Source organism: Chaetura pelagica, unplaced genomic scaffold (assembly GCF_000747805.2).
Source record: "Chaetura pelagica isolate M959 unplaced genomic scaffold, ChaPel_1.0 scaffold105, whole genome shotgun sequence".
In the NCBI taxonomy this organism is placed as follows: Eukaryota; Metazoa; Chordata; class Aves; order Apodiformes; family Apodidae; genus Chaetura; species Chaetura pelagica.
The window spans coordinates 1718956-1736896 of NW_009953393.1; the positions used below are offsets into that span (position 1 = coordinate 1718956).

General features: G+C 37.3%; 1 protein-coding gene across 3 annotated transcripts in view; it reads left to right on the forward strand.

The window, feature by feature from the left end:
• Positions 1-17941, forward strand: part of TRPC4 (transient receptor potential cation channel, subfamily C, member 4) — an 85987-nt gene that overhangs the window by 43329 nt on the left and 24717 nt on the right. For all 3 annotated transcript variants that reach the window (XM_009998325.1, XM_009998326.1, XM_009998327.1), the window contains one exon: positions 5055-5391. In XM_009998325.1, coding sequence (XP_009996627.1) covers positions 5055-5391 — 337 coding nt within the window. The remainder of the gene's footprint in view (positions 1-5054; positions 5392-17941) is intronic.

Here is a 17941-nt window from a genome sequence, read left to right on the forward strand (position 1 = left end):
AGGAATCATGATTATAATGGTAGTCTGCTCCAGTCAGCACTCAACTTAGAGGAGATGGATTTGAGAATATTCACAGTAACTGACAGAGGAATCAGGGCTTCTGGCCTGAGGCAGAAAACAGACAGTAAAACTATACCCAAAGGACTCCAGAACATGGTCCATAGCTTTTATAAAGGAAAATCTAGTGCTATCCCATCAATAACATTACAACATTTAAATTGCAATTAAATGTTCTTTGTCTTAATGAACCAGTCCTCACAGAGTAAGTGTTAAAATCCACAAGTACAATCTTTGGGGGAAGATATAGAGAAGAATATTCAATGTCTCTAGAGGGAGAAACAAGCCACCAAATTTAGGAGTCTACTTAATGAGGCTGGGAGTTGAATGTGTCATTAGTGCCAAGCAAATATACTTTTTCATAGAGAATTTTACATCTAAATTTGAACCTAAATAACTAGAAGAGCTTGTGTTTTTATTAAATAACTCGGAAAATACATACAATGTGAAAAGTAAATTGTTCTAGAGAAAGAAAAATTAAGTTGGCTTAACTCTTGTTGAAGCACAAGCAGTGGAAAATGTGTGTGACAAAGGAGCAGACCTTAGAGCTACCAGCTTGGCTGTAATGACAGTACAAAACAGCACAACAGAGAATCTGCCCATGACTTTAAAAAAGTATTACTAAGAAGCTTAATGGTAACCATTTTCTTTTACTTCCTCCCCCCAGAAAGAACTCTAACATTTATCTGTTAGAGAATTCTATCAGGGACGGTTCTTTGTGTTACAAAATCAGTCACTTGTACATAAGTAAAAAAGGAAATCAGTTTCCTTTGGCAATTTTCATTTCTAGATTACAAGCCACATTCTTTCTTCTATGTAACATACACTAAACCACCTACTGAACTCAGAATGAGAATTTAATTTGAACCTCAGATGTTGTTAGATTGCTTTGTAAGTGTTAAAGCAAGCTTTATATTAAAAGTGGGGGCTTTTGATATCTTTATATATTTCCTGATACAATGAAACAGATACTTAAAGGTAATGTTGTGTTGCCATAGAGAACTGGCTTGTCTTATTCTGATGATATATTCTTTATAAAAATAATTATTTTTAAAAAGTATTATTTCTATACAGACAATATGTTAACAGTATCAGTTGTGTTGTTTCTTCATCATTTCCATTGGCTGAAGCAGATGTATTTTAGCAAAACTAAAGATCAGATTTAATCAGCAGTGAAAATGAAATTCTGGGCTATTTGTAAGTGTGGATATCACTCGAATCAGGCTCTGCTATTATTTATACCAGATTTTTTAAATATTTTTTTTTGCTGGCAGTGTAATTAATTTCTGATTTTCATCAGTCTCAAGAGCAAGCCAATTCCCAGCATGACAACTAAGAAAATGAATAGCAGAACATTTCATCAGATGGGCAGACTCTATGAAGGAGCTAGATGTGCAACCAGGAATAATCATTACAACAAAATCCTTTGCATAATTGCAAATTGCTGGAAGCTATTGGAAGCCATTGTAATGTGAAAATATACACTTGTTGATTGCTAATTATATGGAGACAATGTCAAAGTCAAATACATTACAACATAATACTGACAGTACAAAAGATACTTTGAATACCTCAGAATGTAATATCTCAAATTAAGGAAGAAAAAATGTACTACAGTGAAAATATTTTGGCATAGTCATTGCAGAACTGGCAAATTAAGGTCATAGGAAATTTATATTTCTGCTAAATAGTACAGCAGTTGTGCAAAATATTTTTAAAAATATCATTTTTTAGGTCCCAGTTCTGTAGAGGACTTGCATGACTACTTGGCTTTACTATGTGACCATCCTAGAGGCAGCCTCATCCATTTCTACAGGAAGTGTCTTACGGCTTGCAGCATGTCTTTTGTCCAGCCATTTCTACTGTTCCTTTTTAACAGAAAGATTTACAACAGAGCAAAAAATTCATTTGACCAGAAAAATTTGCCATGAGAACTATTTTTTTTCCTTTATATATATATATATGTAGGGAAGGGCTTTTTGGTGGATAAATCATTAAGGATCAGTAATAAAATACATTAATCACAAAAAAAAATATAATTACCTGTATGACCATGCGTGGCCTATGAGTAATGTCTGAGACAACCTCTACAGGCAGCATTTATACACTGCGGGTCCCAGCAAGACTTCCCCACCTCCAGTTCCTGTACATGCTCAAATACTTATTACACATGAGGACAAGGTGTGCGTACATGACATTTTCCCCTCATTTCCTCTGGAGAAAACAGGTCCATAGGACAAGAAGAGAGACAGAACAAGATCATCCCTTCTGAGCAGCTGAGGAACAAGTCTGTAGGGTTCACCATTGAGTATATTTTTCTTGCCATCAGGTTACCCCAACTATTCCCATTCAAGGACATTCCTCAGCTAATGTAATAAATGTAGGTATCACTACCAAACATATTTCACAGTATATAATGATGACAATCAGTGGAGCTCAGAACCATAAAGACTGCAGTGAAGAGATTTTTTTGCTACTTCAGGACATTGTTAACTAACTTTGCCAACACTGTTGTTAGATAAAAACAACAGCAGGAAACTGGATATGTAGACCTTTCAGAAATGCAATATATCTATGGTTTCTGTTATATACCCTTGCCTGTGTTACCAGAACCGCTTTCCCTATACATGTAGCTGTTAAAATGCTGACAAAGTATTTTATATGCGTGCTCCGTACTACACTACTAGTCACTCTAGCCACATAAAATGTATAGTCTATGTTGGATTTCTCCAATAGTCAGAGGATCTGACTGAAGCAAAAACTGTCCAGTTGCAATAATCGTTTGAAGAAAAGTATGAAAGCTAATTTCTTTTAAAATTGCAATTAAAAAAAAAAAAAAAAATTACTCTTCAGTGTCTAGGGTTGCAAATTTTTCTGCATTTCTGGGAAAAACTTTCTGTGCCTCAGAAAGCAATCCTTGTCCTTACCACATAGGAGCTTAGCAATACAATCACAACATGAAAAATAATATGACTATTAGAAGACAAGAAACAATTTTTCAAGTCTGTTCAGAAATGCTTTCTGTATTAACATTGATTGTTTTGCATATTAATCTATTTAAGGATTAGAACTAAGCAGATCACTCAATGTGTAGCACCCTCCAGATGGTGCCATCAGCAAGCATCTTCCTCAGAGCATGAGGTATCTCAGCATCACTTCTGGTCTTCCCACTCCAAGGCAGCCCAGTACTTGGTGGGCATTGGAAAAAAAAACTCCTTTTACTTAATTTCCTCCACATTAGAACAAGGAAAATACATTCCTTTTTAGCTATGCTTGTCAAAGAGTAGTCCCCCTATGTCCACCATAAGCCTTTGCTTGCCACTGGAAGTTGTTCCTTCATCTGGATCCCCAACGCAATGAGGGCAGCCCTACTGTGTAGAGCAAGGGGACACAGGCAATACTTAAGAACTGTTTACTTTTAGGTAAGAGGATATGTAATGGAAAGGTATTATGAAGAAGCAGAACCAAGCATGGATCTGGCACACTTGGAAGAAAAAAGAAAGAATATTTTTTACAGAGAAGCTAGTGGTACTTTTCCACTTAGTCAAACAAAGCAGTAATCTGTATCAACCCAAGCAAAGTGAGGTGAAAAATTTTGTAGAGACACCCCTGTTAAAAACTCAGCAAAAACTATCTCCTCTGATTGCATGAGGAGTTAGTCCAGACATTTTTATCTTAGAAGAAACACCCTGAAACCTTGTGAATGCATTTTTACTCATGGAAGAGAACACTCTGTTACTCTTCTTTAAGGCTATTTTCAAGATGCTTTAGGTATGAGTCTTCCCAAGCCGTCAGGGGCATTTTCAGCGCTGGTTTCTGGTGGGGAAATAAGTCTCTGCTAAGGACACCAGCATTTCATTAACATACATCAGGTCTGAATTTGGCTCAGGTTAATATTTCTGACAAGATCCAGACATATATATATAAATGCATGCTGACTCCTGTTCATTCCAGACTAAGTAACATTTTGTCCCAGTAACAATCCCAGTGATTTTACAAATTGAGAAGTCATCTATTATTCATCCCCAAAATAACTTGTTTCCTGTGATAATGGGTATTATCAAAATCAGGTCAAATCCAAAACTAGGTGCGTTTTGTTAGGATTAAAATCTGAAGTTATTTGTTTTAATTTAACTTTTTTTAATTTAATAAGATGAAGTTTCTGTATAATTTTATTGTATCTTCAACTAATTATTTATTCCAATGTGTTTGGAACTAGTGGTCAAATGAAAATATTAATTATAACCCTGTAGTAAAGGTTTCCTTGAGAAGCTATCTGAAAAATAGGAAATAATTACTGGGATTGTTTGTTGTTTTTTTTTTTAAATTCAATTTTAAGGATCATATTTTAAAAACTGAAATCACTTTATGGAAAGCAGACATACCAGAAAATATTGTACAGTGTACAAATCATGACATCCTGACAGGGATTAGTGGAGCACTGGGGAATGCTAGTGCTTAGTTTGTATTGTGCAAGAGTTATGTAACGTATCTCTAAGTGTTCTGTCAGTGTAAAAGCATGTTAGCCTGATTTTTAGAGAATTAACAGGGAACATACTGAGAATAGTTATTTCATGGCTGTGGAATTCAGTTTCACTGTTTACAGTTCTCAGTTGTGTTTTTCATTTTCGTAGTGGCTCTCACCCCACTTTCTGTGAATTTTCTAAATATGTTGCTCATTGACTAATGGAAGTATTTGTGAACTTGTTTGTCAGTTTGAAATCAGCTTTTGAGGTACATTTGTTTTACAGACTGTTGGCTTCTTCTGTGCCTAACCGATGAGGAAATAAAGCTTTATTGTGAAACGTACATTTTGATGGCTTTGTACTATACTTTTTGCATTGAAGGAAGAGGAGGCTGATCCAGCCTTGTCTTAGTACTATTATAAGTGTGAGTGGGCTTGCACAGGCCGTGGATTATCTTTTTAAAAAATCTCTATCCAAAAGCTACAGAGGTAATAAGGAACTAACAGTCTTCCTTTCTTCTTCTCTCTGTAGTTTGTTGCTCAACCCAACTGCCAGCAGCTGCTCGCATCCCGCTGGTACGATGAGTTCCCCGGATGGAGGAGGCGACACTGGGCTGTGAAGATGTTGACATGTGTTGTGATAGGACTCCTTTTCCCAGTCTTCTCTGTGTGCTACCTGATAGCTCCCAAAAGCCCATTGGGGCTGTTCATCAGAAAGCCATTTATCAAATTTATCTGCCATACTGCATCCTACTTGACTTTTCTGTTCCTGCTGCTTCTTGCCTCTCAGCACATTGACAGGTCAGACTTGAGCATGCAGGGACCGCCACCAACCATCGTCGAGTGGATGATATTACCGTGGGTCCTGGGTAAATGTATTACTAAAGAAAATACAGTGAAAAGTGTTTTGACCTCTGTGATTTTGCCAAGCATTCCTGAGGCAGGAAGATACAGTAGAGAGTCTGCCATGATTTAGGGACATGGTTTAGTGGTTGACTTGGCAGCGCTGGATTAATAGTTGGACTTGATGGGCTTAAAGGTCTTTTTCAGCCAACTGTTATTCTACTGACCTACCAAAACAACCAAATGTCCTCTGCTACTTAGCAAGAGTAGTAGACAACTTGGGAAGAGTGTAAAAAAAAAGAAGAGTATCACCACCTGTTATATTACAGTGAGGGAAAGCAAAAGATATCAGGGTTTCTTCCCATGATTAAATTAATTCTGATTCTTCTAAGTTCCCATTTTGTATTTATTTATTTATTTATTAAAGTGGCCCTTTGCCATCATAGTTATTTTTCATGTATTAGAATGAGACACAGTGTCATTTCTGGAGTGTTATTGTTAACCTTAGTTACCTGAGTATGCCTCTTTCTAATATGACAGATGCATCTATTGCAAATAGTGGTGACTTGCATTTTCAAGTCAGTATTTTCATTGAAATACACATGCAGTGCAAAGCATTTGATAAGAACTAATCACTCACTGAAAATATTTTACATCAGAAGGAATAAGAAAATCCCATAGCATTTTTCAAAGAGGAGGAAAGATTACCACTGTCTCAAGAGTTTAAAATAAAAATTCCAGTGCAGGATTATTGAAAGCCTGCTTTGTGGGCCATGTCAGCCTTAAATGTCTTCCTGTGTGATTGCTCCATCCTATGGGATTGGACTGTCCTAGGTGCTCCCTACCTTTGCATGTCTCCCCTGCCAGACAGTATCTCTCTTGGTGTGCCATGGTCTTTTCTTCGTTTCTTATTTTAGGAACCGACACAATTTGGACCAAGTCAGGCCAAATATACTTGGTCTTGACTGAAACAAAATTGTAGAAGGACAGCCTTAGTAGTCTTAACTGCAAGAATTTGTTTGTCTTCATTTAAATTGTCAACACGTAGACAAGTTCATGCACAAGCCTGTTTGAAATGTTTCGCTGGGATTTTAATACTGTTACCTCTCCCAGAGCTTCCACTGAAATGCTGTTTCTCTTCAGTTTTGCAACTTTTCCCAAACACCTGGCTTTTTTTTAGACCAAACTGACAAGACATTTGACACCATTGATAGTGTAAAATTTAAAATGCATTGTTGAATTTTTAATACATTAACTGGCAGTGCCTAATGTTCCAGGGAAGAATGAGTCAGTGGCTTTTCCTCTTTATGTTCCTTGATAGAGCACTATGGGAAGCAGGAGGCAGGGCTACATCTGTCTTTCACTTAAGCAAACAATCATGCATGACTGAAAGTTCTGTGTACCCTTACTTGTTGAGAACCTCTCAGAGGGACCTGCCTTCCACACATGAACTGCTTTCTGAGATTTCTCCCATGACAGCACAGCATAAACCAGCCCTCACTACCAGCCTTCACTGTAAGGTGTGCTGTCTTCTGCTGGGTGAATATTGCTCCTAACATTAAAAAAGCCAATATCTTGTTATTGCAAAGAATTAATCAGTCTGGAAGGCTGTTTATAATGAGATTTCTTACAGACAAGTAAAACTAACTTAAATGGTTAAGATTCACATTTAAATATTAAAAATAGAATCCTTCAGTAAATTTTCCCAGGTTTGTACCATCAAGAAATAATAAATCAGTAGAAAAATCATTAGTTTGATATATTATTTCCTCAGAAGTAAATCTTACAATGCTGTGGAGGAACAGGGGGCTCTTCTGTGCTGTCCCATGCCCAGAAGAGATACTAGTAACTCTTCTGTCTGGCCTTCCAAAACAGCAGCTTTCACGGTATCCTGGGACTGAAGGATAATAAAAAAAAAACAACATAGCTGACACATAGACCTTAACACACCAAAATCAGTTTCATCGTTAACCTGCCTTTTTAAAGAAAGAAGTTAGAGCCCAGATAAAAATACAAAAATTGAGAAGGGTAAGGGCTAGTTTCAGCTAAAGGCAGTTCTAAAATTTTGGTGACTAACTCTGCTTCAGAAAACATGCAATGGGAAGAGGAAGAACCTCCGTTGCCCTCAACCTTAGGAAAGGGTTTAAGTAACTAAACATCTCAAAGCACTTGTTTGAAGAATTCATTAACCCTGAGAATTATGACTATTAAGATGACTATCATTTCTAAAAGCAACATTAATATCTGCAGTATAGAATCATATGGCCAGATTATGCCAGTACTGCTAGTGCTGAATAAGCCCTTCTTCTGCAAGCAGTACAGGTCAAGTCAAGGGAACTGCTTGCATAAACAAATTTAAATCATCATGAATAAAGATCAGTAGTCAGATACTATGTGGTCAAATACCTTGTGGTTAATCCAGTCTGTAATGTCCAGAGAAACTGCCTTCCAAAATTGCTGGCATCTAAAATGGTGTATTTTACACACTGATTTCCAGTGGTTCATAACTAGTGGTTTCCTGTAGTTCCTGTTTCACATTACCTGGGTTCAGCTTTCAGATGTTGTTGGCTCTAGTGCCTTACCTCACCCAGGGCCCAGATTCACCCGTCATAATCTCAGGCAATTCATCAGGGATGTAAGTTCCTTTTGTCATTGAAGGAGACAGACACATCTCCATAGGACACTTCAGTGTGGTATGTGTGATGAACACATCTATTTCAGCTTTTTTTAAAAGGAATTAATCTTGGGCAAAACCTGCTGGTTTTATATGCAAAAACATATAAACTGTGGTCTAGTCATATTTTGATAAACAAAATAGTTTTGATAAGTCCTTACAAATTATCTAAGGTTAGTCTCCAAGCCATAATTTAGTCTGTCATCTCATCTCTTCAAACTGTATGGTTATGCAGTATCCTTAAAGAGAGCAAATGTAGCACACAATTCAATTACATAAGGGAGCCTAAATCTGAGGCACATAGATATATCTTTGCATTTTCTGGAGGTAGATGAAAAATGTTGAAGTCTAAGACAAAAAACTAATGTGTCTCTAGTGTCACAGTTTTTCTATGAAACTGGAAACATGAACAAGTAAACCCTTTTCCCAAAGCAAAGGTTATCGTGGAGGAGCTACAGCATGTCAAAACTTTTAACATTTTAAACAATAGAATTCTGTATTTGTCTTTCTCTTAAGTCAAAGAGCTCTGCATAAAATTTGCATTTTAATAGCTACCTCCCTTAAAATTTTGAAAGAGGAGATATACTTTCCAGGCTTCTCATCAGCATATGCATATTTCATAGAATTTAAGAAGTTTCAAGATTGTCCATAACGATCTAAGCTCCCCAATGATCAAACTGCAATTAGCATTTACCTACTACTACTTAATAGAAGACCAAATGTGCATAATTAGAACATATTAAAAGTATCACCAGAGTAGGAGGCTCAGAGGAAAAAACCTGCATTGGGCTACATTTCCATGGAGACTATCAATTTTACATTTAAAATGTATTTTAAGGAAACTTCTGCATTAATTTTGTCTTTTACATGATTAGATGATTACACAAGTGGTGTTACAGTGTGTGGTGATTATCCATGGAACAAGTCAATTTAACAAAGATAATGTTATAGCTTTAAGAAGTAGTTGTGGAAAAAAACCTCTGGGTAAGAAGAGTCGGAATCTTCTGTCCTTGCATTTAAACAAATAAGAAAAACACTTATGCTGGTAAGAAAAATTAATTTTGTTTGTCTTATTAGTTTTAGATTCAGGTATCCCAAGCATGCCAGATACTTCATACTACAGAAATACAGGTCTTTTTCCAGTACTTGAAAATCCATCACCACTGAAAAAAAAAAAAAAAAGGACAGGAAAACCAAGAATCTCATCTAATGAAAAAAAGTGAGGAAGGACAGTATTATTTATCATCAAATTCCCCATCCACTTGTTTAGTAGCCTCTGAGCATGGTAACATGGTAACACTGATACAAAGGGAAAATTAAGACCCAGCCTCATCCTCTGTGTGCCTTGACTGCAGCTCAAATAAGGATCATATTGATCTCTACAGACTTGACATGTTCTCACAGTGGGCATTTGCTTCACCGAGGGGTGCCACAAAATTCAGAGGAGAAAGCTAACAACCAAAGTTGGTGTTCAGTGGATGTGGTTTAAAAGTTTCCTGCCAGTTGTTCAGGGAGAACAAAAAACATTTTTAGGAAAATTTGTTCTAATGAGTTTTTTGCTCTTTTATGGGCATCTTTAAATGCTCATAATAATTATATTGTTCAGAAGACTGCCTGGGGCAGGAATGTAGCCGTACTAAATCTCTTTAACAATGTGTTCCCCATCCTTTCTGTCAGAGTGCTTTATGCTATTGGAGTATGAGGAGCGGCAGAGAATGTGGATGTTTGGGAACTGTGCAGCCTGCAGACATTTGTGGTGAGCAAACTGCTGGTGGGATGTTTGGGAGTGTACAATCCTGTCCGTACTTAGCACAATGTACAACCAAGTGGATGGCACAGCAAGGTGCTTCAGAGCATCACAGAGGTGGCAAATACACTGTGTATCATCTTCTAAATTTGGTCAAGACAGTGTCATGTAAAAAATTAAAGTTATTACAAATTGACATGATCCAGGGAGCAGAGATAAAGGATAATAAGGACAGAAAGATGGAACGGTACATAACCAGTAGTGAAAAAAGAAGTGCACAAGAGGAAAATACCAGACAAAGTTAGAACAGAACTTCATTTAGAAAGGAGGGTAATGCACATAATGACTGCTCAAGGCTGCTTAATCCAAAGTGCTGCTCAGCAGAGGCTGACTGCAAAGATAGATCAGATTGCTTAGGTCCTTGTCCAGTTGATCTTGAATTTCTACAGGGATAGATATTCCACTGCCTCTCCCAGCAACCTGTGCCTGTGTCAAGCCACTGGTGAGCTTTTTTCCTGGTATCAGCTGGAATATCCTATGCCACAACATGCAACCTTCACCTCTTGTGTTTCCAGTGTGTAGTTCCAGGACAAGTCTGGCTCAATTTATTTATAAGCAGCAATTAGTGGATGACAGCAACGTTAGCCCCCAGTTAGTATCACCTTCACTAGGCTGAACAAACCCAGCTCATTCTGTCTTTTCTTGTATATCATATGCTTAGGTCCCTGCCCATGTTGATGACCTTTCACTACATTCTCTTCAGTCAGTTAGTAAGTCTTTTTTCTTGGGCATCCCCATACTGGGCCCACAAATGAAATTATTTAAACATCAGAAGAGCTATCTCTTGTCAGGACTGCCTGACTCTTACCATAACAGGGCCTTTTACTTAGTTAACTTGTAGGTTTACTAGTTTTAAATATGTGAGATTAACATAATTACATAGATTATTTTTTTTCCTTTGGTTGTTGGTGGTGTTGGCTGATATGTGTCTTTTTCTGCTTAAGATTTAACCTAGAATGGTGCTACCATTTCCAAAATGGACATAAAAGAAAAGTGTCTTATTTTGATTATGATAAAAAAAAATCAGACTTTTTTCCTTTGGGGGAACACTTTCAGTGGTGCTGTGACCTCCAGTTAAATATGGGTAGCCATATGTATTTTTTGCTATTCTAGTAAAATCTATCTTAAATTTGAAAAGCTTTTGTAAATGTGCATTCCATTTAAAATGGAGCTTTGGTTCCTGAATCTCATGCATATTGACAAACCAACCATAATCTGTGGTTCCTAGTCATGGTGGCAGTGATGGGATCTCTGGACAATGTTACCCATGCAGTTAGCAAACTAGGCAACCTTTACTTTATTCTATATGCAAATCCCTAAACATTCAAGATCAGCTGCAATTTAGGCCAGATGGAATAGTGCTCTTCATATCTTCAATAGCCTTTTACAGTATTTAAATAGAGTACCAAAAATAAAGGGAGTTCTCTACATTAACAATGACTGTCTGAATGTTCATTTTACATGCTCTTTTATTAACTATGAAAAACTTCCCTCCTGCAAGCAATGCCTTAGAGCTGCAAACAAGGATTCTGCCTTTATAGGGCAATAGAAAATAATCATATATAGGCAAGCATTCAGTGCAATCAGATGTTTTCTTGCAATCACAGTACTTGCTGATGGAAGCAGGTTTTGGCAGGATCCTGTGTAAGAATTTCAGGAAAGGAAGATGTTGTGGATGCCAAAACTCAGTCTCATGTAGACATCTAAATAAAGCCCTGAGATAGGCTTCTAAGTGCTGGTGAGATGCAGCATTTGAGTAAATCCTCTTTCCAGTTCCTGTTGCTCTTTTTGTCCAGGCTTAGTGCTCAGTATTCATAGGCTGTAGACCTCAGCTAGGTGCTTGAAACTCAGTGTGAGCATAACATGCAATGTATGGGGAATTATGGTCTCAAGCATGATGAATTTTATTTTCAGTACTGTGCATATAATTTAGACATTGAATCACAGACTATTTCAATGGCTAAGCCACTTCATGGGACTGGACTTCCAAATATGAATTTTAGATCCTCAGTATTGAGCTATTCAAATCCTTACATCCCAGTAAATAGGAGAGAAGGTGATGAGCTGTTTCCTACATCTCTAAATATCCACCTCTGGACTTGCCTAGATCTGCACATACACTGTGGAGCTAATCTGTTCAGGACTCAGAGAGCCTTTGAGCTTTTGAGCAATGCTATAAAGGCCTTTTTATGTGTCATAGACAAGCTATACACTGTATTCTGTTAAGAAACTATGCCCCAAAGATTTGGAGCCCCTGAATTATAACAGGATGTCTCTCTGTTTCTTATTACCTTCATATACCTTCAGCAGAGATCAGTTCATGAGCCCAGGTGTAAAACAGAAGAGATATTTCAATTATCAATGCTCATTGAATTCCCTGAAATGACTTTCCTTTGCTTCACAGACCTTTAGATATTAGCACCTTGTCTCACTTATTGCATCTGTGAAAAACTCCAGATTGCATAGGAAAGCAAATTTGAGTTTGTTGGTTAAATGGTTTCACAATCCAGTGAAAATGTGTTCTCCAAGAAACATAATAAAAGGTTGTTGCTGAACTTAGCATGCGAAGATTGACCCTGAGGAACCTCTTGCTTCCCATCTAAGGAACAAAAATAGCACAGAGCAACCAACCTTTTGTTGCTAGGGATCCACAAATCTTTTTAAAAACTGAAAGTAGTTCAGGATACTGCCTTTTGTTTCTTTATTTGACAATTTTTTATATTATTTTTTACAGCAAGACTTTAACCACAATTATATTTATAAACAACAAAAGTCAATGTTGTGGAGATGGCATAAGATTTTTGTGAACTTTTACAGGTGATGGAAAATGTATTTGATTTTTGTAGTTGCTCGAGATTAACAAGAAAGGAATTTAGACAAGGTGTATCTAGGATATTTTTTCGTAATAGAATTTAATACACCTTTGCATGGGTTTCATAGGGAAGCTATTTTTTTGTTGTTGGTTTCTTTTGTGTGGGAATGAGAGACATGTTCCTTGAGAGTAAAATCATACGTCTAAGTATCTGTGAACTGATAATGAGATTAATCAGAATAGAACTAGAGTTTTTACCATCTGAAAATTATCTGCCACTCTGCACAAAAAGTTACTGTGTGGAACCCAAGGCTCCATCCAAAGGGACAGAAAACAACTGGTAAGAGTGTTGGACTGTGTCCCCGCTTAAAGTTCCAAGGTCTGAGTGTGCAAACTGAGTCTTACTTTATTAACAGAAAAATAGGTCCACATTTTTTAAAAAGACATTCCAGTGTTTTAAAATCCCAAGGTTTCATGACTGGAAATAGAACTTCAAAATCTAAATCTATAGATAAACATATACAATCAAAGCTAGTCTTATCAGTGTATCTGTATTGATGTATCTACATATAACAATATCTACAGGTTGACTGTATGTAGTATGTGATATCCATTACTCAGTTCTTCAGGATTTTTAAAAGTCTAATGAGGTAACTATAATGAAAGATGGCATTATTCTAAGGAAGTGTTTATTTTATTTCAGTGCCTTTTGCTCTTCACTAAGAAGTATTTTAATTTCTATCCATTTTGTTTGCTTGGATAAAATTTATTTTAATAATATAGGGGGTTGATTTTAGAAGAACATTTTTCATCCATGTTCAGGAGTGTTTGCTGCAGGAAGAAAATTTATTTAGCAGACAGATTCAATTTTTTTTTCTCCAAATTTATTTTATCTGATCTATTTTAGTTCCTTTCTTGCATCCAGCAAACTGAACTTTGATCAAATATTTGCATTAATCAGCTTCCATGTGTAATACTTCACAGTGTACAAATAGAAACCCTCTATTTGGTGTCTGTCATTCCTAGGGCCTCATGTGATCTGTGGGATTCTTGCCCTAAATTTATGACTCTTTGATCCCATTAAAACCATGTGATGTTTAATGAAATTTGTTTCTATCATCTCAGCTGGTTTCGAAATATCCATGTTGTTATTTCTCTTTGCTCCAGTGTCTAGTTATAAACAATGCAATAAATGCTTGCAAGTCACACCTTCAACTTTTCAATTTAAGTCCTTGGTTAATGAGGTGGAAGAGCTGATAATGTTGATAATTTCCTTTCAAGTGGCAGTAAATATAAAAGCATGTTGATGGGGAATGGGTAGCTGAGAGTACAAGAGGCAGGTGTGAACTCTAACTGGTGTGAAGGCATAGGAAGGACACAATTGGAGCAAAAAGACAACCAGAATATAGCAAAGATTATCCAGCTAGAACAGTAAAATCTGCTCTGGCTGAAATTATTTCAGCTAACAAAGGCACTGGGAAATTAGACATCTGTTTTCATTCAGCTTAATCTTCCATGGCTCCTTTTTCAGTCAATGGGAAGACTGAGCCACCTGCAGGTGACAGCTATTGCTTTGGAGATGCTTTTTTCCTTCCAGAGATGTGAAGAGAACTTTCACCAATGAACTTGTGCCCAGCTTGACTGCCCAAAGGCTCTTGCTTTTAGATCTACCCCTTATATTTGACTGATTCCTCTTAGCAGTTTTTCTCCAGTACCCGTGTACAGGCTGGTGATGTCCCTTCTGCTTTGTTGAGATGTCTTCCTTGCTGCTGAGCAGGTAGCTCTGACATGAGCTGTGTCACCATGTGATAACATTGCTGCTCAGGCATATTAATGAGAAGACAATTCCTGGACTCTAGATCTCTTTCCTACCTGTAATAGTGCACCCATTAGGCAGTCTTGTCACTGCATGTCTTCTCCTCTTCTATCATCTCAGGTCAGGTTGTATTTAGAAATAGCTCAAAAGTCTCCTTGGATAATAAAGTCAGGTTGTGTCCAGTCTCCTAAAAAGAAAAGGGAAAAAAATCAAGGTCACAGAGACAATGATGTTCCAATCTCTGAATGTCTTTTTACATAAAATACATAGATTTTCCTAGACTTTCCCTGATTTTCCCAAATAATGTAACAGAACGAAATTGGCATATTCTATCAGATGCTGTGAAGATAAGAACTGACTAACTTCTCTCCCTGACCCTTCCTTATTGCAAAAAGCCAGTTATAGACTCCAACAAGATTTCAAGATCTCTGGCTCTGTGACCATAAATTAATTCTAAACAACACAACTTGGAATCCCTGAGGTTAGTTGCTCAGAATAGCTCCATCACGTAAGCTTACTAGGCCTTAGAGAGGTCTTCCCCTTTGCAGAAAGTGTCTGGAATTTCAGAGTACACATTTCTAGGGTAACACTTCAGGCACACTTGGGAGGATTTACAGAACTCTAGAGATCCCAGTTCTTCCAGCATTCATTACACTAATTGAGCACCCCACAGGATACCTGCCCATAGAAACCTGGTACCTCCAAAAACTCGGATCTCAGCTTTCATGGTGAGATTGCCCTGGAGTTGAGGATTTTGGCTATCAAAGTTAGGATTTTATAATTTCAAAGATTTGCTTTCAACAATAAATATCTGGGAAGCTCTATTTTGCATTCATGGGTTCTGTGTTTCTGACAAGCATAGCATCCATCAGTCAGCTTCAAGTTCTTTACAGTCCCGTATTGTCTCAGTAACTGGGGTTTGCACCTAGATGTTTTGACTGTCAAGAAAGACTAAGGTATCCCATTTCCAGAACAGGCAATAAAAATGTAAAATTTCCAGTTTTCCATAATAATTTGCTTGAAAAGGACAAGCCCTGCATCAGAGGAACATAAAACTTGTTTTGAACCAAGAAAAAAATGTAGAACCACCACCATCACAATGCCAAAATATGGTCCAGACTTAAGGCTGCCAAATGACTTCAGCATTACTGGTAGTTTGAATTAGTTGTGTTGCTAAGCCAAAATGATCAAATTTACAATAGACCTATACTTTCTTCCACTATTCTATAATAGGTCAGTATTTCTCTGTTAGTGTCAACTTTACAACTACATTTCATTTTCTGAAGCCCAGGAAGTGCTTGGAAGAACAGCCTGGCTTTTTGCTCACAAAACAGATCAAATGCAGTAGCATTAATCAGCATTTCTTTTTTCAATCTGTACATAATTCTATTGTATTTTAGGCAGTGCTCTCAAAGCATATGATGTGGAGCAATAGCCTTGTTGTATTTGTGTCAGTTCATGTCTGGCTGGCAGTGAATCATGGAATATCTCTGCAGAAGACGTTAATGAACCTACAGCTTCTCACTTAAGCATTTATCTTATTCATCATCCTATCCTATTTCTGCTCTGGATTTAGAGTACATTTTAAAGGGACTACAAAATAGTGATTAATTATTACAAAAGACACTTTAATTTTATGAATATGTATTGATTTTCATAATTCCTTTTTATGTGGGGATTTTCTATCAATGTGATGGTCTGATTTCTGGTGATGGTCTGACTGCCATAGCAGTCTTCCAAGAGCCAAGATCCTGGGGCTATGTCTGTTTTATTAAATAAAAAAGACCAGGGCACTGTTCTCTAACACTAAGGCTTAGGCCTTATCCATATTACAGAGTCTTTGTCTCCAGGTTTCCTCTGAGCCTGGAGCAAGGTCTTCTCAGTCTCCTGTGGCACAGTGGTGATTTTTTATGTGCCATTCTGCAGCTGGGGCAGTGGTGACTCAGAGCAGTGTCTGAAATATGAGGGGTGTATTGTAGTCCACAAAACAGCCATTTTTATGACCTGATTATGCTTAACATGTTATGCCTAAAAGTTAGTGGAAGAGCAAGCGGGGATATTTGCAAGCACATGGACTGTGTGTGGAACATTAGAGGGGACTGCAGAGGTAACGGGAAACCAGACCTGCTCATCATAATGTTTATATAGTGTGTGTCAATGATTAAGTAATTTCACAGGCTGAAAGGGACAGGCATTTAGGAGCCTGCCTAGTAGTCCTGGGCATTGCCTTTTTGATGGCACTTGGGCAGTTAGCAGCAGTGGATACTGTTAGTAGATGTTGACCCCTGCTATGCAATAACATTTGACTCTTTTCTCACTGTGACTCATCACAATTATGGTTTGGAAATATATGTTAGTTACTTAGCAGTGCTGTATTTTCTATATTAGTTATATCTAATAACCTAAAGGTAGAGCTGCAACCAGCTGCTGAAGACACTACAGCAGGCATATTCCACTTTCTGATCTACGTGTTCCCACCAGGGTCCTTTCTCAGAATGTGTTCCTTCAGCCCTACAGAAGGCTGAAATAGTGATAGTGGCATGCCTGAAAATTAACCCTATGAAAATAAAAGTTGAACCAGTCAGATGATTCAGATACTCCTGTGGCTCATGATTACTGATGATGACACACAGAAACAAGATGGGAACATAGGGCTGAAGGGAGAAGGTAGTAAGGAAGGGAACCTTTCCTTTTGAAAGCAATCAGGAAACAGGACTGAAGGCAAAACACTACAAGATGATATTTGACTACTCCCATCTATCCCCTTCCTGCCTTCCAAATAACTCAAAAGAAACCTGCCTGGAAGAAACAAAAATAGACCAGGAATTACTTCTTAGGGATCATGTTTGAGAGAAAACACAAATTTTCCATGCAGTGAAGAAGACAATTGAGAAAAAATATTAAGGTTCAGGGTTAATTAAGCCCAGACTAAGAGTGATGAAGGACTTTTTAGGCCCCTGCATGAAATCTGCTCAACATTTTCTAACAAACATGTGATAAGCAAATGGAGAAAAACCATGTTGAATTTACTGTATCTTAACATCTGTACATGAGACAGACTGGTCTCTGTTGTGAATTTTGTCCCTTTAATGAGCACAAAAGTAAGAAATGCCTTTAAGAAAATAATTAACTGTAAAATTAAAAGATCTATTGGTATTGTTGTAAAAAAATCTCTAGATAATAATATGAAATATGCATTTAAATGTTCCACGTTATTTTATCATATTGCATTATACAATAATGTGGGGTATCTTCCTCAGAGAGGTTTTTACTATTACAGCATTAAATAGTCTCCACACAGTTGTCTCTGGAGCTGTTAAACTGGCCAGTCAATTTGCAAAAATTCCCATTGGAACTGAATATTTCTGTATCACTCGGTGTCCAGTGCAATGTGTGCTCTGCACACCTGAAAACAGTTTCTATTCTTTCATATCCCAAGGGAAGGAATCAACAAAAAAAATATTCTG